This window comes from Furipterus horrens, unplaced genomic scaffold, assembly GCF_987537825.1.
Source record: "Furipterus horrens unplaced genomic scaffold, mFurHor1.1.pri manual_scaffold_5, whole genome shotgun sequence".
In the NCBI taxonomy this organism is placed as follows: Eukaryota; Metazoa; Chordata; class Mammalia; order Chiroptera; family Furipteridae; genus Furipterus; species Furipterus horrens.
The window spans coordinates 116292121-116312712 of record NW_028327175.1 but is presented as its reverse complement, the minus strand read 5'-3'; the positions used below and the strand labels follow the sequence as shown (position 1 = coordinate 116312712).

General features: G+C 49.3%; 1 protein-coding gene across 1 annotated transcript; it reads right to left on the bottom strand.

Annotated features, from left to right (window-relative positions):
- Window positions 1-252: 252 nt before the first annotated feature.
- NLRC3 (NLR family CARD domain containing 3) lies at window positions 253-20592 on the bottom strand. Its single transcript, XM_090277126.1, has 18 exons — window positions 20494-20592; window positions 18577-18778; window positions 16669-18418; window positions 15562-15648; window positions 12269-12352; window positions 11719-11802; window positions 10295-10378; window positions 8872-8955; window positions 8143-8226; window positions 7372-7455; window positions 6766-6849; window positions 6095-6178; window positions 5501-5584; window positions 3590-3673; window positions 3058-3141; window positions 2303-2386; window positions 1794-1877; window positions 253-1500 (listed from the first exon to the last, which is right to left on the bottom strand). The coding sequence occupies exons 1-18, from the start codon at window positions 20566-20568 to the stop codon at window positions 1410-1412; spliced, it is 3297 nt and encodes a 1098-aa protein (XP_090133252.1). The 5' UTR covers window positions 20569-20592; the 3' UTR covers window positions 253-1409.

The window sequence follows — 20592 nt, the reverse complement described above, 5'->3', positions numbered from 1 at the left end:
GTCTGCTGTTGCCCATGCAGCAGACCCCCCCTCTCTTCGCAGCTGAATGGTCCAAGGGAAAGACGGAGTCAATACAGCTTGGCTTCAGGTGCGCCGCAGGAGTTGCCGGTGTTGACTACAACGTCAAACCGCCTTAGGGACTCCGGCTCCGGATTTTCTGTCGGGGTTTACTCCCTTAGCCTTTCCCCTGAAGAGGTATGCCGCAAGGCAGCGGAGGTTTTTTGGAGTCAGAGTTTTCCTTCTCTGTTGGCAAGAATACTACATTAGCAATATGTCCTGAGTGCATCACATCAGAGCCCCTAATGCCCATTTGTCCCGTTATTGGTGGCATTAAGTTTAATCACTTTGTTAAAGCACCATGTGTAAAATTTCTTTAAGGTGCCTTTTAAATACCCACCGTGGGATATTTTGAGACTTCATGGATATCTTCTTCCTCAGTTGGCTTTCATCCATGACTTTAGTATGCATTGTTGATTCTTGCCTGAATACTCATTTTTAAAGAAACATTTTGAGTAACATTGCTTCCTGTTCAAATTTTTAAATGATGATTACTTTATAATCTTTATAAGTATTTTCCTTGTTTGTTTTTATTTTTTTAATTAAAAATTTTTTTTTAGGTTGATGAGAGCTGTAGTGTCCATTTGGGATCTTTTTCCTTTCAACAAAGACATCTGAGAGAATGTATGCCACATGGAAGTTCGGCTTGCCTTGCCTTCAGAGTAAAGCTGGAGCCAAAGTAGTGGTTTGGAAACCCAATATATAATAACATTATTAAGGCATCAACATTTAACATGTTATTGATAACCAGTGTGCCAGACTCCATGCCTGTGAGAGATTTTGTAATGGATAAAAATGGTGAAAACCTTGGGAAAGTTTTTTTTGTTTGTTTTTTTGGTCTCTGCCTCCAGAATTCTATAATTAAAGCCTTTATTTCTCTTCCAAAAAATCCCGTGGTTTTCCATATATCTCTAAGGGTCGTACTCCTAAATTTTTCTTCTTAAGAAAAGAAAGGTCCTCTCTGTTTAACCAGGTGAGTGGGAAAAGGCAGTAATCATTTAAAAGTAGGGGACACATGAAGACCTCAGGGTATGAATAAGCTCAGACCACCTTCTTGCTGAGCTTTAGGCATAAGTCCTGGGTCCCTTGGTGGAAGACCCTTTCCTCTGTGTGCGATAGCAGAGTGTCCATCTTATTCCTTCCTAGACTGACCCTGGACCAGGAGAGGTAGGTGCTCGTGACCTCCTTTGGCAGCCTCTTTCCTGCCTCTTTGCAGGATACCAGCTTGCCTGTTGGGTCAGTGTCATTCCCAAATCACAGGAAATCACCCTGGAAAATGGTCATTTTGTTTGAAGGCTTCCAGCTGTGTCTCTGGGCATCCTCCTGCCCAGTCCACCAGGATCTTGTTTTGCTCACATTTCAACAGCGCACAAGGGAGCATTTGTCTTGATAGCCTCTGAGATCATCCTGGCACCAGATTCCCCGATGTGATTTCCCTGGAGACTAGAAGAGAAGGATTAGGACAAATTGAAAAACTGGCTAAAGGGCTAGTAACTAGCAGATGGTCACCACATAAAATGCAGAACTCTGGGTGCAACCTTTGTGCTTCCAGGATTCCTCTCATGGAAAAGGCTCTGAATGGCTTTCTCTTAGACAGAGTATTTCCCCAGAGTTGCTGAGGGGTCTGGGAGTCAGCTGGCTTTGAGAATCGGGCAGAGGTAGGACCTGACCTATAGTTAGTTCTAAAGGTGAGCAAGAATGGCAGGAAAGGGCAGAAACTGCCAAGCCCCACTCACTTGATATGCTGGATGCTGTGGTTTCCAGACAGTGCAGTGGCAATGCATATCACCCCATCCATCCCCAAGGAATTCTCTTGAAGACTAGACAGAGAAAAGATAGAGACACCACAGTGAGCCATTCAGGACAGAAGAATATATCCCAGGAAGCAGCACCGCATTATCTTTGGGGGCCATTCTGGAGCTGATTTGTCCACAGGTGGCATACCAACATCAAGGTGGCATTTAACCCTGAGACCAGAGTCTACATGGAGCCAGTTGTCCTATCCAAATGCCTTGGAGGATATAAAACCCAAAATGCAGATGTTAAGTGATTTACCTCTGACATAAGCAAGGCAGAATGCACAAAGCCATCCACAATATAGACTATAGAAACCAGAATGATTTGAACTATTTCTCTTCAGAAGGAAGCAGCAACAGAGGAAATCAAGAGCATCTTATCCCATGCGGAAGGTTCCAGCAGAGAAGTCATCTACTCTGGGGTGCAGATAGGCTCTACAACCACTCACTTGAGTCTTCGCAGGCTTGAGTTGACCTTCAGCGCATTTGCCAAGGCTTTGGCTCCAGCCACCCCAATGGCATTTCCTCTTAAACTGTAAGAAAAGGCAGGAGTTGTGAGGCACAGTGAGAGCTAGGAGGTGAAAACGATACCTTTTCAGATGAGCGTGGGGTCAGAAACCATGGGGTATTAGGTTGCTCCTTCCTTCCTCCAAGGCACAGAATGGAATTCAGCTCTGGGTAGCAGCAGGACACACAGGAGGGGGTGAGCTGACCCAAACCAGGTATTTTGTTGGAGTCTTCATTCTCCTTTTTCACTCCAAAGAGAGCTGGGTCGAGACAGGAGAGGTAGCACTCCATCTAGCAGCCTTTGTGTACTCAGCATCACAGAACCACAGAAACAGAGATGACCTGGACATGCCTAAAAGCCCCGCAGTGCTTGAGGCCCCAATTTTCTGGATCTCAAAGACTGACATAAGTGGACACGGACCACCCCAAGGACCCTTTAAACAGGGCTTTGGGACATGTTCAGCAAGATCAAGAAGAGCAGGTACTTAAGAAATGGGGGGCCAACAACAGAGATTCCCAGGGAAAAGTGGTGAAGTAGGAATGAGGATGCTGGGGGCATGCTTGATCTAAGTGAAGATATTTAAATGATGTGTGAGTTTCATGTAAATTGACATTTTTTTCTCCATATCTATTCATCTTGAATCAACAGCTTGATTTTGTTGGGCTAGAGACTGTAGCTGGGGACTGGAATACTTACTCGAGAATCTCCAAGGTTCTGTTCACAACTAGGGCCTCCCCCAGTGCCTGGGCCCCTGGCACACCAATGGAGGCCACCTGGAGGCTGTAAGAGGAAATGCTGTTAACGTGCACAGGTCAGACAGGCCAGGCCTCTCCAGCCTGGACCCAGCTTCCATTCATAGTTGCCCTTCATTTTCACCACCCTTAGGGCTGAAAGTGGTGAAATAGCACTGAAAATTTTTCACCTGTGATCTGTCCAAAGGATGCTGCATCTTCCACTTATACTGTCTGCTGCCTAGGACATATCTAGATACTACAGATATAGGAAGTAGAGGTAGTCTCCTAGAGAGTTTGGAGGAGAACACTTCTTGTATCCCTAAATCTTACTTGTTAGAACTGTAGGAGCAGGGATGATCTGGACATCCTTTTTCTGTCTGATTGCTAATATTAGGAAAATCAAACATACTTTACTTGGAAACAGTAATGGATTTTGCATATGAAAGGATGGTGAAGGGCTGACTTCCTGGGTTGTCATGCACATCAGGACTTACTAGAGAGCAGTGAGGGCTGTATTTGCCTTCAGTGCACTGGCCACTGCACGGGCGCCTTCGTCCCCAATGGCGTTCTCCTGTAAACTGAACACAGAGAGTGAACCCTGGGCACACAAGGCACAGGGCCAGCTCTATAGCATGTGGTGCTGAGTTTGGACCTTCTTTTTAATTCAGACCATACACACCATAGACTATCCACACAGGGCAACCCTGTAGCCCCATGGCCTTCTAATTAACATGCAGAGGTGTCTGGAATCTGCAAACGTCTAGACCATCAGAGGCAAACAAGAAAAAGGGACACATGGAAGCACTATCAACAGGGCTTGGGACAAAAAAGGATATGCTTTTCAAAGCCAACTAGAAAACTAAAAGCCCTGTATCATTTGGCTATTCTTACTATCTGGCATTACTAATTTAAAAGACATTTGATTGTGTATTGTGTACTAGCAAGGCCAATTCTGCCTTCTTGGAACCCAGGTGGGGAGACATGATTAAATGAGCAGTCACTATAGGTCAAGTGCAAGCTTCAGTGTGGTCCCAGAAGCTGCCCAGAGAAATAGGTCTGAACCAAAATGGAGAAGAGGGCCTGTCACATCTAAGGAACCCAAAGAAATTGAGCCAAGTTTCTGGAGTGTGACACAGAAAGGTCAGACTCCACTCAGTAGGTGCTGGGTACCATTGAAACATCTCACCAGGACAGGGACAGATTTGTATTTTGGAAAGATCATCGCCACCAGAGGATGCACTGGATGTGGAGGCTGTGCAATGATGCAGGGGAGTGGTGCTGGTGGCCTGGACAGTAGCTATGGGAGGAGAGGCGCATTGGGAAGAGAATCAACAGGACTTGGAAATGAAAAGAGCAAAGACAATATTTCCACTTCTCACAGTTGGTTGTCTGGTTCTGTTCATATAATGGGGAGTCAAGAAACAGGTTTGTGGGGTAGATCATTTGGGCATTTTGAAGTACCAGTGAGGCACCCAAGGGAAGGGATGGAGTGGGTAGTGGACACATGGGTCTGGAGCTCAGGAGAGAGGTCTGGGATATAGATGTGGGGCCATCAGGGTGCTTAAGCCTATGAGAGGAGAGCTTCCAGAAAAGGTGTCATTCAATGGTCGATGGCCTGGGACAGAACCCTGAGGAACACCAGTATATTGAGTCAAACAGAAATGGGATATCCTGGAAGCTGAGAGAGAAGTAGTCAGTGTCAGAAGCAGGCAGATGAGACTCAAAGGTTAAACAGAGTTACCATTTGAGTAAGCGATTGCATTCCCAGCTGTATACAGAGAGAACTGAAAGCATACACCCACACAGAAACTTGTACGTGGATGTTCATAGCAGCATTATTCATTATAACCGAAGAGTGGAAACAACCCAGATGACCAACAACAGATGAAAGGATAAAGTGAATGTGGTTTTATCCATACAATGGTATATTATTCAGCTATAAAAAGGGAATGAAGTACTGACACATGCTACGACGTGGATGAACCTTGAAAACATTAAGTGAAAGTTGCCAGTCACAAAAGACCACATATTGTATAATTTCATTTATATGAAATGTCAAGGATAGGTAAATTCTTTGAGACAGTAAATTTGTGGTTGCCTAGGGCAAAGGAGAATGGGGAGTAACTGCTGATAGATGTAGGTTTTCTTTAGAAATGTTCTAAATTTGATTGTAGTGATGGCTGCGTAACTGTGAATATACTAGAAACCAGTGAATTATACATCTTAAATGGTCAGATTATTTCTCAATAAAGCTGTTATTTTTTTTTTAAGCAGATGAGGTTGGAAACATGCCCGCTGACCTTGGGGCAGAGGAGGCTGTGCACTGAGGCATGAGCCCTGCACCAGGTGGGCACTGAGATTTCAGATTCCCTTGCTCCCATGGCCTCCATGGAGGCCCCACTTACTCGAGGCTGATCAGGCTCCTGTTGAACTGTAGTGCTTGTCCCAGGGCCTTGGCGGCGCCGGCCTGGATGAAGTTCCACTGCAGGCTAGGCAGACACAGACCACATGACTACATGACCCACGGCAGCCCAGGAGGTCCTGGGGCTCCAGAAAGGGGGTCTCTTCCCAGGAAAGTCTGACACCAGAGGATGCCATCCTTGTAGGGAGGTTTCTGGGACCACTGATGGGCAGAACTCCGGCAACCCTCCTCAGCCTTAGGCCCAAGGAGTCAGCGTTTACTCTCTGGTTAGAGGTGAGCACAGGGACAGGCTCAAAAAAAGACTCCAGATGGCCCCTGCGTAAAGCACCTGGCATAGAAGCACAGCCATGGGTACCCACCTCCCACCATTGGCCTCTCCATGGATCAACCTCAGGGAGCAGAGCAGGGTGCAGGGCTGGTGGCCTCTATAAGTGATGACTTGCAGCCTGCTGGAGGCCCCAGAGACCAGGTAGGGGGGTGCCCAAGTTGGACTTGGTCTCCTGAATCAGTTGGTCTGGGTGTAGCCCTGCAGCTCTGTGCAGGGGATGGGGTCGGGTGGGGGGCACCGAGGACTTACTGAAGGGACATGAGGGTGTGGTTTTCTCTCACTGCCACTGCGATGGCCTGGGCACCCTCGTCATGGAGGAGGTTGGCTGTCAGGCTGGGAGGAAGGGAATGGGGGCAAGTGAGCAGAAGCCGACCATGGTGTCCCCTGTCCTTGCTCTTCAGGGAATCCAGACTGCTCTTCTCCAACCCAAGGACTGCATCAGCTCCACTTATGGAGCGTTTGCCTGTGCCAGGCACATGCCCTGGACTGTTGCAACGAATCCCGACAACCACATGGAGAGTGGGACCAGGCTCAGCTTGGTGAGGTTCCATGACAAGTCACCCACCAGGAGATGGCAGAGGTACCCAGGGAGTCACTCCTAATCCTTGTACTGTGCTGTCCCTCATGACGTTGCCCCTTCCATGTGCTTGTCCATCGCTATGGGACAAGAGTGGGGGCAGGCAGAGAGTCACCACTAATTTCGTTGTCATGTATTTTATGACGTGAGAGTGGGGAACTTGTGTCAGGGTTGCCACCAGGGGCCAAGTCTCTGGCTACCTCCTCTCAGCCAGGTCCTTCTTCAGCCTTTTGTGATGGAAACAGTGACGAGGGCCTGGCCCATCAGTCCCTGTGCTCTGTGTGGGCAAGGCCCTTGCATAAAGGAGCCTTAGGAAGCACAACCTGCCCCCCAACTCACGTACTCCAGGTTCTTCAGGGTGCTGTTGGTGCAGAGAGCTCGAGCCAGATCCCGGGCTCCCTCTGCGCTGATGGAGTTTTCTCGCAGGCTGAGGAAAGAGAAGGCCCTGAGCTGCTGACCAGGCAGATGAGGCCTCTGGGGGACACAAGCCCAGGTGTTCAGGCTTTTAGAACCAGAGAAACCTCTGGTGCAGCCTGGCCTTCCTGAGCGATCTGTGTGCAGTGTGTGCCTCCAACAAGCCCAGGTTCTGGTGGCTAGGCAGCCAAGTGTCTCCCTTTAGGACTGTCAACAGTGGAAAGAGGATAAGACAATGGGATCTCAGAGCTGTGAAGGGCAGGCATGCACACTTGGCTGCCCAAAGGACTTGTGTATGGGCAGGGAGCAGCAGAGCTGGCAGCTGAGGGACACAGCTGCCCGTGTCCTCCCAAAAGCAGGAAGCGTACAGGATGTCAGCTCCAGAAGCAAGCTGCCTAACCGTAGGTCTTCACCATAACCAGCCCACGAGATTAGGTATAGGCTTCCAATTGCCAGCCTTTCCTTCCAAGTTCCAAAGTCCCTTTAGACCCCCGGCTAAAGGGACACCTATTTGGAGAGGGTAGCTGGGACTTACTTGAGGCTGAGGAGGCTTTGGTTAGTGCAGAGGGCCCCCATCAGCGCTGCCACTCCTGCGTCACTGATGGAATTGCTCTGCAGGCTGCAGACAGAAGAGAGGGCACACTTGGTGTAGCGTCTCAGGACCCAGAGGGAGCCATCAGTCCAGCTGAAGCACTGAGTTCAACAGGTAGTTGGGGGATCCCTGGGGCAGGTGCCACCTCACATTTCTCTCTTCATCATCCCTCTTTCCTCTCCCATCCCCCACATTCCAGCCCCTGACAGGTCAGGGCCAGTGGGTCTAGCACAACCAGTCCTGGAGTTTACACTCTGCCTCAGTGTGGGTGGCTCCAAATGGCCTTTGAGAGGGGGCATGTGTTGTGTCTGCAGCCCACAGAGAAAGCAGAACAGTTGAGTCTTCCCAGTGTGTATGGAGGGCGCAGTGCCAAGCTTCCCGACCTCACACCAAGGCCACTGCCACTGACCCCCTTTTTAGCTATCTGCACCAGCTTCTAAAGGGCTCTCAGTGGTTGTTGTCATTCTGAAAACACTGGAACCAACACCAACCCCTACTGTCCAGGGAAATGGAGCTGATGTGGTAGGATGGAACAGGTAGGGTAGATCATAGTATGCTCAGGGTTGGTGGTTGGTTGAGTTCTAGCAGGGAAGTGGCCCTCATGGACAGCCCTCCTCCAGGACCCACCCACCTACTGGATGGGGAACCTGAGTGGGACAGTGGGGAGTCACCCTCTGCCCGCAGCCACCGTGGAGGGTGGTCAGGCAGACTCACGCCAGGCTTTCCAGGCCCTGGTTCACCTTCAGGGCCTCAGCCAGGGCCTTGGCACCGTCATCACCAACGCTGTTACTGGAGAACCTGTTAGAGATGGGACATGGGTAAGCCAGCCTTTTGGAGCATCTGGACCAGGGAGGGCCTAGAAATCAGGGTCTAGGGGAGGGCTGTCTCTGTTGTCTGAAGGGTGCCAGTATACAGTTTCTCCTGCTTGAGGCTGGCTGGCCAGTGGCCTCTGTAAGTAACTTCCTGCCCTCTGTAAGAGATCAATGTAGCAAAGTCTTTCTTGGCTCCCTGGCAGGTGGTAGGGTCTAGGGGACAGGACCAACCCTTAGTGAGAAGTATTTGTGATACTTTATGTGAAGGTGGCTAGGAAATGCTATTTTCTTCTGCCAGCCAAGAAAGCGCTAAATATGAGCCTGAGACAGTTGTGGCTCAAGCAATCCTGGGAAGCTAGGTCTCCATTCTCCTGATACAATGCTTTGGAGTCCAAAGCCAGCTATCCTGCACCAACATAGTCATCCACCCATCCACTCACACACTCATCCATTCATCTATCCACCCATCTATCCACTCATCTACCAGTCTATCCAACCATCCATCCATCCATCCATCCATGTACCCATCCCTCCATCCATTCATCCATCCCCATGCTCACAAATATTTATGATGGGCCGGGCATTGTCTTAGTCACTGAGGAGACCGATTTGGCCCTTCTGCATTTCTCACATGAGCTCCTTCAGACTCCTGTTCTGCTTCATGGCATCTGCCATCTGCTGGGCTCCCCTGGGCCCGATGGTGTTCTTCTGCAGGCTGTGAGAGAGGAGAAGGGTCCTTCAGCAAAGCTGGTCACAGCCATTCCCAGGCCAAAGATACTCTGATTCAAGGTGAAAGGTCAGAGACTACTGAGTGCTGAGTGCCATATCCATGTATCACAGCCTAGGGGGATGGGCCTCCAGGAAAGGTCTGCTGATTGTTGCTGAACTGATGCCAAGAGAGTGACATTATATAGAGAGTAAGAGGCAAGGACAGCGAGGCCCTCCCTTGTCAAAAACTGGAAAGCAGTTATCAGTAGACACTGATAATATCCAGCAACTTCCTGAGTGGGGACTTCCACGTACAAGTACCACTGGTCCCTTACCGGACCAACCTTCTCAACACTCAACAGTCTGCCTCCATGTAGACCAACCAGCAGCATGTCTCCCAACCCTACAGTCTTCCCTAGGGCAGCCCCTCCTCCACTTAGGTTCCTCTTCTCCAAAAGCTACTTCCTCTTATACTAAATCTGGAGGAGAGGATGTTACAGGAGAATCCCTGTGCTCATCCCAGAAGGGCAGCACCTCTTCTGTGTGAGGCTAAATACAATCTAAGACAAAGGGAATCTTCCCTGGTTCCAAAAGAGAAAGAGACATTCTTCTCCCTTTTTTTAGTGTATTTTCTTGTTGCAATTGTAAATCCTTTCCGTGTCCTTTTGAGAAGTATGCAGATATTTGTAAAAGCTAAACAGAAACCTCTTGTCATGGTTTATAGTCTTGGAGTGTCTTCTGTAAGGGCCTTAGAGCCATCTCTTTGAAATGTACACATCAAAGAAGGCAGTACAGGCTCCAAGCTGTAAGTGCATTCTTGTCACAAAGATAGAAGAAACAAGGTTTTAACTTTCCTTTGGCTAAAGGCTATTAACAAACAGATGGCTGCCCCAAGTACCAGGCTAATTTAGGATAAACTGTGTGACAAACAGTGCTGTCCAGTGCTCTAACTTGGGACATGTTGTTGTTTGTCTTGGAAACATGCATGTAATGCTTGTTATGGGAAAGGGTGTGATTTCTTTCTGTATTTGCAGTCTTATCAGTGGATTGCCTATGATGCACGTACAGTCTAACTGAATGCTTATTCAAATAATTAAGCTGTTTTATTCTTTCTCACATTTGTGGAGAGGATTTTGTGGCAGGAGGCTTTATTTTTAATTTTTTGCCCAACATCTGTCTTCTGGAAAAGCGATGGACGTCAAGTTTTCTAGGGGCCATCCAGACAAGTCAGAAAGCCTCGGGACCTTGCCCTATCCATCCCTCCTTGCAGAACACAGGCAGAGAGGCTGCTGGAGGAGATGAGTGATTACAGAGGAGGCTCTTTAATGGCCAGCATGTCTACTCACTGTAGCACAGAGAGGGTCCGGTTGGCTCCCAGGGCCTCAGCCATAGACCTGGCACCATCATCCCTGATCCTGTTACTCTGGAGGCTGTGGAGGCAAGGAAGAGGTGTGTCCCTGATGGAGCACACGAAGGCACCCAATGGTGGCCTGAACCCCCACCGCAGTGTCACCAGTGCCCAAGGAGGGGCAGCAGCTGACCTCAGTGAAAGGGGGCTTTGACCACATATGCCCTCAGTGCCCACCACACAGCAACTGGGGAACAGTTAGCCCTTCCCTCTTCTGCTCTGGCCTTAGGCTTCTCTCTGGGTCTCTGAGCACTTACCTGATGGCTGGGGATAAGGTGCTCATGACATCTGGTTAACAGTAGCTAGGTCATCCATAATCCTAATTACAGTTAAAAGTCATAGTGCCCAAGTGTTGGCAAGCATGTAGAGAAATTGGAACCCTCATACATTGCTGGTGGGAATGTAAAATGGTGTGGCTGCTGTAGAAAACAGACTGGTGGTTCCTTGAAATGTTTAATACAGAGTTACCATGTGACCAGTAAATTCCACTCCTAGACATTTACCCAAAATAATTTTAAAAGGTACTCAAATAGTGCACACAGATGTGTACAGCAACATTATTCACATTGCCAAATAAAACGAACTACTGATGCTAAAATGTGAATAACCTTGAAAACACATTAAGTAAAAGAAGACACAAAAGGTCTTATTGTATGCTTCCATTTATATGAAATATTCAAAATGGGCAAATCTATTGAGCAGAAAGCAGACTGGTGTTTGGTAAAGGGAGGGGAGAATGAGAAGTGACTGCTGATGGGTCTCCATTTAGGGTGCTGAAAATATTCTGGAACTAGATAGAAGTGATAGTTGCACTATTGTGAATGTATTATGTGCCATTGAACTACACACTTCAGAATGGTGAATTTTGTGTGAATTTCACCTCAGTAGAAATAAATGAAAGCAAAGCAAAGCAAGACAAAATGGTGGTACACATTCAGCTAACGATGGATATAGCCACTGGCCCCTAAAAGGAGCACAGCAAGCTACACCAAACCGTAAGAATCTTATGGAGGATGGGTTTTCAGTGTCTTGGAAAAACACCTCAGGGGAACATTCTGACACCGTGGTCTTGGTGATTTCCTCATAGATTACTTTGCCTCTCCACCTCTATGTACCTCTACCTCGCCCTCTCTCCTCTATCTCCTGCTCAGGCTGTAAACACAGGCACAATAACCTGGAAACTTGCTTAGGATACAAGATCCTGTGGTATCCACTGAGAGGGAGCTGGCCACATTTTTTAATTTTAATTTTAATTTTTATTCTCCTTGCCAACTGGCCACATTTTGAATCACCTCCTACTCCATGGGTGGCACCTGAGGAGGTTTTCTAGTCCCTTTGTAGGGGGAAGCAGGTGGCACGTACCTCAGAAAGACCAGAGTGCGGTTAATCTTCAGAGCATCTGCCAGTGCCTTGGCCCCTTGAGGTCCGATGGTATTACTGCGGAGGCTGGAGGAAGGAGGAGAAAGAACCGTTCTCTTTCCTCTAGTTCCCAGGCAGGAGAGGAGGGACAGAAGTTACACTGACCTTTAAATCTATGCTTCTTGAACAGAATATATCAGGGTTTAGGATTTCATGTTTGGTGGAAGTGGGACAAAGATTTTATGTAGGCAAACCAGGAAGGAGTTTCTGAAGGTGGCCCCATGTGAAGGAGAGAAGAAAATAGGATCTGATGGACCAGTGGGCTTGGTTGGGCCAAGTATGGAGAGGAGAATGATAACACCAGATTCAGGGCTGAAATTCTGGTGCTTCCTGGGTGAGTCTGAATAGCTGAGCAGGAATCATAACTTTGTTTGCTCAGCTATTCTTCCAACACACCCAGGGGAGAGTGGAGTCAAGGGACTGACTTTACAAGATGTCTCACAATTGCTCCCTGTCCCAATGGTGAAAGATTGGCCTTTGGTGTTGTACTTACTCTAGAGTAGTCAGACTTCTGTTGACGAGAAGGGATCTGGCCAGAGCTTTGGCCCCTTTGTTACTGATCTGATTCTCAGCCAAGCTGCCCAAGGAGAGGAAAAGGAGTGGTTATTTTAAGTCTATAAATCTCATTTCCTCTCCCTCAACTCCAGGCTCATGATTCAGACCCCTCAGCCCCACCAGAATCATCAGGGCCTAGACACAGGGGCAGATCAGATGAGCCCTAGAACAGAATGCCAGGCCCAGGAAAGCCTCTGAACCAGGCAAGGCAGGACCAGAGTAGGCAGACAGACCTGCACGCTAGCAAAGGGTCCCAGGGAAGTTTGGCCAGAATCTAGCACAATGACTACTACACAACACAGGAAAGAGGGTGGACAGTCACAGAAGTCTATCAATGGACCCCAGCCAGTGGTGCACCAGAAAACTGGCTCTCAGGAAAAACCAAAATACAAAAACCCTGATTTGTAGCATTGGCCAATTTTTATGGTGTAAATACTTCCACTATAGCCAATTTCAGGCACTCATAGCTTTCAAAAATTCCTGAAAGTTTAACAGTCAGCTCTCAGGCCCTGGCCGGGTAGCTCAGTTGGTTAGAGTGTCATCCCAATACACCAAGGTTGTGGGTTTGATCCCCATTCGGCATGTACAGGAATCAACCCATGAATGCATAAATAAGAGGAACAACAAACTTCTCCCTCTCGCCCTCTCTCTCCCTCTCCTTACCCTTTCCTCTCTCTCTTCCTTTCTCTCTAAAATCAATAGATTAAATTTTTTAAAAATCAGCTATCATAAACTCATAGTTCCAGCATACCACAGGTGCCAGCCCTTTTTCTAATGCAAGAAAGGAAAATTATAGCATTATTACAGAGTTAACTTTAAAGTTTAAAAAAGTACATCTGTATCTGCCTTGAAAGGGCAATTCCAAGAATATGCTGGTGGATCAACCTAATGTTGCTTCATGTACCCAATTTCAGAAATGGTAGCTGATGAAGTTCAATGTTTCTCAGACATTTAAAACTGCGGGGAAGCCCCCTGGCTGCTGTGGCTCAGTGGATTGAGCGTCGGCCTGAAAGCCAAGTGTCGCTGGTTCGATTCCCAGTCAAGGCACATAACTAGGTTGCATGTCAGGTCCCCAGTTGGGGGCGCGAGTGAGAGGCAACCACGCAGTGATGTTTCTCTCCCTCTCTTTCTCCTTTCCCCTCTCTCTAAAAATAAAAACAAACGAACAATTAAGTAAATTATTTTTTAAAAACTGCAGGGAAGCCCCATGGGATACAATTAGATTCCCCAGTGCTTTCAAGCCATGTTTCAAGGGTCCCAAGGGTCCCCAGGGTCCCACAGAAAAGCCTCAGGAGCCAACAGGACTCAGAGAGGGGGCCGAATGCCTGGACTCTGGGCCCCCATCTCTTCTTTCAATCCCAGCAGCTTCCTCCCCCTTTGTCTATTTGACTTATTGAAGTTCTGCTTGCTATGTCACTTAAAAAAAAAAAAGATTCTGATGCTTTAAAGACATTTGAAGACCATCCATATTACCTTCTATAAAAATGTCCTCAGGTTATAGAGCGCCTCTGTCCACCCCCTCACCCCAAGACTTCTATAATATTTTATAAGTAATATTTCATGAGCCTTGCGTGTTTTGTGAAGGATCCCTTGGGCATTTCACACAGGTATGTGGTACTGAGGACCAGTTACAGAGAGGTAAAGAAAAGCATGTGGTCATAGAGGAAATGTTTAGCTTTGTTCAGAAAAATTTCTGAGCACTATCTGGACTCCTTTAGGCCAAACACTGAAAGTTGACTATTTTACTGAAGGCTCCCATGAAGGAAAAATCATTAATAATGAGAAGTTGTCATTATCATGTTTCTTTTAAAGAAATTGTACTTCTGTCTCTGGCTAATAAGACAAAGACGGTCCTGCTAATAACAGCCAGTCCTTGTACGGTGCCTGTCCTCTCTTAAGCACTTTTCTTGATTAACTCATTAGAGCTTCGCAATGACTCTAGGAGGCAGTGTTTCGCAAAGGGTTAACCCTGACCAACCCTCCTCCTGGGAGGTGACCCTTTGAAGCCCTTGTAATGTCCTGCCTGATAAGAATATTTCTGCTTATCTGGAGGCCTTAGGTTTTGTTGAATAGCTTATGTCACAATTTATGTTGGGGACCTTGGACCATACAGAGTTCGCTTGACTTCAGAGGGAGCTGAAGAATAAGGTTAGCATGCGGGAGGTCAGGCATGTCTGCATGACTGACCCCCACTAAAAACTCTGGGCACCAAGGCTTGGATGAGTTTCCCTGGTTGGAGTGCTTTGTATGTGTTGTCACAATCATTGCTGCAACTCCACTGGGAGGGGACAGCTAGAACCTCATGTTTGGTCTTTTGGGACCTGCCCCATTCACCATTTCCCCTTGCAGATTTTAATCTGTACGCTTTCTGTGTAATGAACCATAACTGCAGATATGACAGCTTTTCTGAGTCCTGAACCTGAGGGTGGTCATGGGGACCTGAGAACTCACAGGTAGAGAATGTTGTAACCCCATTCTTACCTTCCTTAGGCAAGCGCTGTCTGTACAAGGTCCTACGGAGCCTCCCACTCTAACCACTGTCCTCCATGATTGCTTTGCTCCTGATTCATTCTGCACTTTTTTCCTCAGAGAAAGATTATTTCAGACCCCAAAGCATCGTATGAGGATGAAAAATTACCCTCTGGGTTCTGTTCTCCACGCTCACCTCCCTAATTCTCCAAAAGCACCTCCTCTGCCGCCCCAGGTCACGGTATCATTTCAACTACAAACGGGATGTTACTCAAACTTGGAAATTATCACCGGAGAGATTTCAAAATCTCTTCTGAAGACAGCATATAAACTTTAATTACATTAAAGATGCAATGTTTACATTTTAAATTTTTTAATTAAAAAACTTTTGAGAAAATTTATGTTTTATTTAAAAATACAATCCTCTGCCCAGAACACTATTTAAGGGGAAACTTTAAGAAAATTGGACCTAGTACCATGTCAGCACATAGTGTTTGGAGAAATGCTTCCAATGTCCACAATAGCCTCTGATCCTCACCAAACCCTCTATCTCTTCTTACAGATAAGTACCTGAGCCTCTGGAACTTTCTGGAATGGGTGGAAACAAGCAGTTTGCATCCTAGACATATGTACATATGTTTCAAAGACCCCTCTCCTTGCAGTACTACTTAGCCAGTTGAGTAGAAAGGAGGCTGGGAAAGGAAGCCTCAGACCCTGAGAGACAGGTGGGCACCCTGGCAGAGTATCCTGGGTCAGTGTTACCTGATCCTCTGAATACGACAGTCCTTTCCACTCAACACGCTGCCCAGCAGCTCCATCACAGGGTCCTGGAACTGGTTGGCGTCCAGCCTGGTTGGGAGAAACAGCAATAGTGAGTGGTACCACCCACCGCCCACAGGCAGGTTGAATGAGGTCCCTGACTGGCATCAGGGCAGCAAGAGGGGGCACTAAACTCATACACACAGGCTGTGATCTTCTCCCTTCTCTCCATCCCAATGTAGCTCCCACCATATGGCCCAGAGATCTCACACAGCATACTAACCATGCTCACAGAGTTTCTCTACAAAGGTGCACTGGGAGGCTCAGTGGCATAAGCCCTGGGGTTCCTATCCAGAGGGGTGTGTCTTCCCAGCAGCCCCACACACCATGTGCATCTGTGGGACACTTTCTACTAGTTCTCCTACTACTGAGGACATGGAAGCTGCTCTCAGGTCCGAATGGCCCTGGCCCTGGTGTTCCCCCGACCCCCTCCTAAGATCAAAGCAGTGAACAGAGGATGGGCTGAGGGTGAGTGGACGTGGCTTCTGTCAGCACTGGGATGGTTCACAGGGTGTTATGGATTGAATTGTGTCCCCACAAGGATATGTTGGCATTCTAACCCCCAGCGACTCAAGAGTGTGACCTGATTTCGAAATAGGGTGGTTGCAGATGTAATTAGATAAGATGAGGTTATACTGGAGTGAGTTGGGCCTGTCACCACATATGACTGGTGTCCTTACAAGTGAGGAAAGCTCTGTGTGAAGACAGAGACATGGAGAAAGTGGCCATGTGACCACGGAGGCAGAGATTGGAGTGATGCAATTATAAGCCAAGGACTACTAGCAACACCACAAGCCAGAGAGGCAGGAAGGATTCTCCTCTACAGGGGTCGGAGGGAGCACAGCCCTGCTAATACCTTGGTTTTGGACTCTGTCCTCCAGAATTGTGAGAGAATACATTTCTATTGCTTTAAGCCACCCAGTTTGCTATTCTTGGTTACAGCAGCCCCAGAACACTGACACAGAGGGTCATGGTGGAGGGGAAGCTCTTTCCAGGTCATCTACTCTCTCCTCTGTCCACACACCCTGCACACCCCATCCTGGCACCCACCTCAGGCTCTGGCAGTAGAGCAGCTGGGGCAACAAGCTCTGGAGGACGCCCTGGCTGAGGCACAGGGACAGGTTGGCCTCCTGGATGCAGGCATCTGACACCTGCAGAAGGTAGGCCAGGGCGGCTCGGTGTTGGGGGCCAGTCAGCCTGGCCAGGCCCCCACTCTGCATGGCCTCCTCCACACTGCGGGCCAGCTCTGTGTGCTGCAGCTCATGCAGACAGTGAAGGACATTGACTGCCCGCGCACTGACTACTGTATCGGGGTGTAAGCAGCCCTGCAGGAGCTGGGCCACCGGTACCCGGGAGCCCTGGTGCTCACCCGGGGCCAGCAGGGAGCCAGCCAATAGAGCATTGACCCTTGGAGACAAGAGGCCAGAGAGGAAGCGAAGGAACACATCCAGTCGTCCATCCTCAGCCTGCATGGCCCGCTGGGCTGCGCTCCTGAAATGTGTGAGGACACCCAGCCGAGGCCAGGACACACCACCCTCAGTGAAGAGGTCAAAGATGGCCCTCTTGGATGCACTATAGTAGTACGCGGCCCCCACAAACTCCTGCAGGGACAAGTGTGTGAAGCAGTAGGCTGCTGAGGAGGCCAGGGTCTCCTCCCGCTGCAGAAAGCAGCTGCACAGAGTGCTCTGCAGCAGAGCAAGGTCCACACCAAACGCCTTCAGGTCTGGCTCGTAGAACACGTACTTCTTCTTGACAAGCCCATGGAAGGCCAGCCGACCCAGCGTCCCCACCATCTTACGGCCACTGTGGGCCAGCTGCTCAATGCGAGGGCTCACCTTGCCCTTCTCCTGCCCCTCCCCACTGAGGGCCATCCTGAAGTACCAAGAGTAAAGTTCACACAGAGTCTTTGGGGGCCACAGCTCTGTTTCCTGGGGCCCCCGCCTATGGCGGCACAAGTGGCCCAGTGCTAACCCTGCAAGCTGGCAGAAGGCTGGGATGGTGCACATCAGGTACAGGGCCCTGTTGGCCCACACCTGGCTCAGGACCCAGTCCAGGAGGACCTGGTCCTCAGGGAACATCTGCTCCAAACACTCTTTGATCTCCTCTTCGTTAAAGCCCCGGATCTCAGTCATCCGGTCCACCAGACCCCCTGGGATCTGGCCAGCTGCACTGGGACGGGAGGTGACCCAGACAGAGACTTCTGGGAAGAGGTTGCCCCGGATGATGTTGGTGACCAGGTGGTCTGTCTGTATCTCCTTCTTGGGGTCGGTGCAGGCCACGGTGTTGGAGAAGTCCAGAGGAGTCTTGCACTCATCTAGGCCATCCAGGATAAGGAGGACTTTGGGCAGGGCTGCCCCTTCCAGGCCAGACTCCCCGACATGTGGAAAGAAGGAGCAGATGAGTCTGTCGGCAGAGAGCTTTTCATAAATGTTGAGATCCCGGAATGTCAAAGGCAGCACCAATGAGAAGTCTTTGCCAACCTGTCCCTGGGCCCAGAGGCAGACAAAGTCCCTCACCAGGGTGGTCTTGCCCACACCAGCCACCCCAATGGTGATGGAGATGCGGGGTGGGATGGATACGCGCGACAGAGGCAGGAAGAGCCTGTTCAGGGTGATGGTCCTGGCAGAGCGCCAGCTCCCACGTGTGGCCTCCACCTGGGTGAAGTCGTGTTCCCTCAGCTGCAAGTCCATCAGGCCCTCCACCAGCAGGAGGTTGGTCAGCCGGGGTGAGGGGCCACCCAGCTCCAGGCTGCCTCCTGCCCTTCTCAGAAGGGTCTCTCGGTGTCTCTGTATCCTTGAGTCTGCGGGATGGAGGCCATAGGGGAGGGCTGGTTAGGGTAGGTAAAAGGAAGAGGAAGGGGAAGGACTGAGGGGCAAGTGAAAGGAAGGGAAAAGAGGTAGAATTGGGAGGGGGACAAAGAAGGGGAGAGGGCCTGGGGATACCCCTCCACCTACCTACCATTGTCATGAAGCCCCTGTGGGGAATCAGGTGTCCTCTCAGGGGTGTGTGGGGCCTGGGGGCCCTGACAGCCCTTTCCAGCCAGCAGGTCCACAAGGGCTTTCATCTGCTCGGCCGGGGAGCCAGCACTGAGGCCCTGGCCAGCTTCCCCGCCCATCTGCACCTCCTGCTTCCTCATGTAGTCCAGGATTGCTGCCAGGAGCTGTGAAGAGATGGCCTGAACCTGCTGCCTGTTGTCTCTCTGCCCACTGGCAAGGGATGTGCGGGGATTCACCCTTTGGGGACCCACCCTACCTCCTCCCCCAGCTAGTGGCCCACTGTCTGGCCTCCTGCCAGTGGAGGGCCTGATGGATTTGCAGTGGACTGTCCGGCCTCCAGGAAGGGGCTGGAAGGGCTATTTGTTTGTGGATGCTGAGAACAGTCCGTGATGCCAGGGGCATTGCTCAGATGCAGGGGACCAAATTGCTAAGAACCCAGGCCCAAGTTCGAACCTGAGCTCTGCCGCTTACTGGTTGTGTGACAGTGGGCAGGCCGCCTGAGCTCTCTGTGCCGTTGTGTCCTCATTTGTAACCTGGAAATGGTGACAGTTATGAGCAGGCCCACTCACAAGAAGGGGAGAAGGAAAGAAGCCAATCTGGAAAGGCTACATACTGTATGATTTCAACTCTATGTCATTTTGGAAGAGGCAAAACTATGGAGACAATAAAAAGATCAGTGGTTGCCAGGGGTTGGGGTGAGAAGGGAAGGGTGAATCGGGAGAGTGCAGGGGAGTTTTAGGGCAGTGAAACTACTCTGTGCGATATACTGCAGTGGTGGATTCATGTCATTGTACAGTTGTCCAAGCACATAGAATGTACAACACCAAGAGTGAACCCTAATGCCAACTATGGACTTGGGGTGATAATGATGTGTCAGTGTAGGTTCATCAGTTGTAACAAATGTGCCACTCTGGTGGGTGTGTCTATAGTGGAGGAGGGTGCATGAAGGGAGCTGGAAGTATATGGAAATCTCTGTACTCAATTTTTCTGTAAACCTAAAGTTGCTGTAATAATTAAAAGTCTAGTGACTTTTTTTTTTTTAATGATTTAATGTGTTTTATTGATTAAATTATTACATTTGTGCCAATTTCCCTTCCCTCTGCTCCCCTCCACCCGGTGGCCCCCCTCCCTCCAGTTGTCCCCCTCTTTTAGATTATGTCCATTAGTTGTGCATACAGTTCCTCCCAATCTCTCTCCGTCTATTCCATTCCCTCCTACCTTGATCCCCAATTCCTATATCATCTCCCTCCCTTTCCCCATTCCCCCTCCCTGTTGACCTCCCCCCAATATGCTTCCCGTACCCACAGTTCCTCTTTCCCTCTCTTAAAGAACAAAGAATGGCCCTGGCCAGATAACTTAGTTGGTTAGATCAGTGTCCTGATATGCCAAGGTCATGGGTTTGATCCCCGGTCAGGGCACATACAAGAATCAACCAATAAATGTATAAATAAGTGAAACAACAAATAGATGCTCTTCACTATTTTGCTCTCTAAAGAAAGAAAAGAAGACGAAGAAGAACCAATAAATAGAAACAAAGAAAGAATGGAGAAGTAGAGAGAGAGGGGAAAGTTGGTTCTCGGAGCAGTTGTACAGCTACTTTTCTTACTCTGTTTTCCTGGGGTCTCCTGGAAGAGTAGGGGCTCCTGACCCACAGGCAGCACTGTTTTCTGCAGGGGACAGTGATGCAGAGGTGCTAAGAGGCAAAGCCATGTCTGAGTCCCACCCTCTCACATTCTTTTTTCTCTGTGGGGATGTGAGTGGATCCCATTGCCAAGGCTGGCTACAGCCCTGTGTTTCCTGCCTCCCTGTGAATCCCTCCCCCAGCTAAGGCAGACACCTGAGGACTCTGAGCCTGCCCCCACCTCACCCCCTTTCTCACCTGCAGCGGGCAGGATGTCTGGCCCAAGGTCCACCCACTGCAGCTCCTCCAGCAGGGCCTTAGGAATTCAGGCATCAGGGCTCGGCCATCCCTCCTCCA

Excerpts from the sequence above, each read along its gene's own strand:
- NLRC3 (XM_090277126.1), bottom strand. The coding sequence starts at position 20,568 with ATGCCTGAATTCCTAAGGCCCTGCTGGAGGAGCTGCAGTGGGTGGACC. Across the intron at positions 10,379-11,718 it reads CGCACTCTGGTCTTTCTGAG|CCTCCAGAGTAACAGGATCA; the intron begins GTACGTGCCACC and ends TTGCCTCCACAG. Across the intron at positions 7,456-8,142 it reads CAGGGCCTGGAAAGCCTGGC|CCTGCAGAGCAATTCCATCA; the intron begins GTGAGTCTGCCT and ends TTCTGTCTGCAG.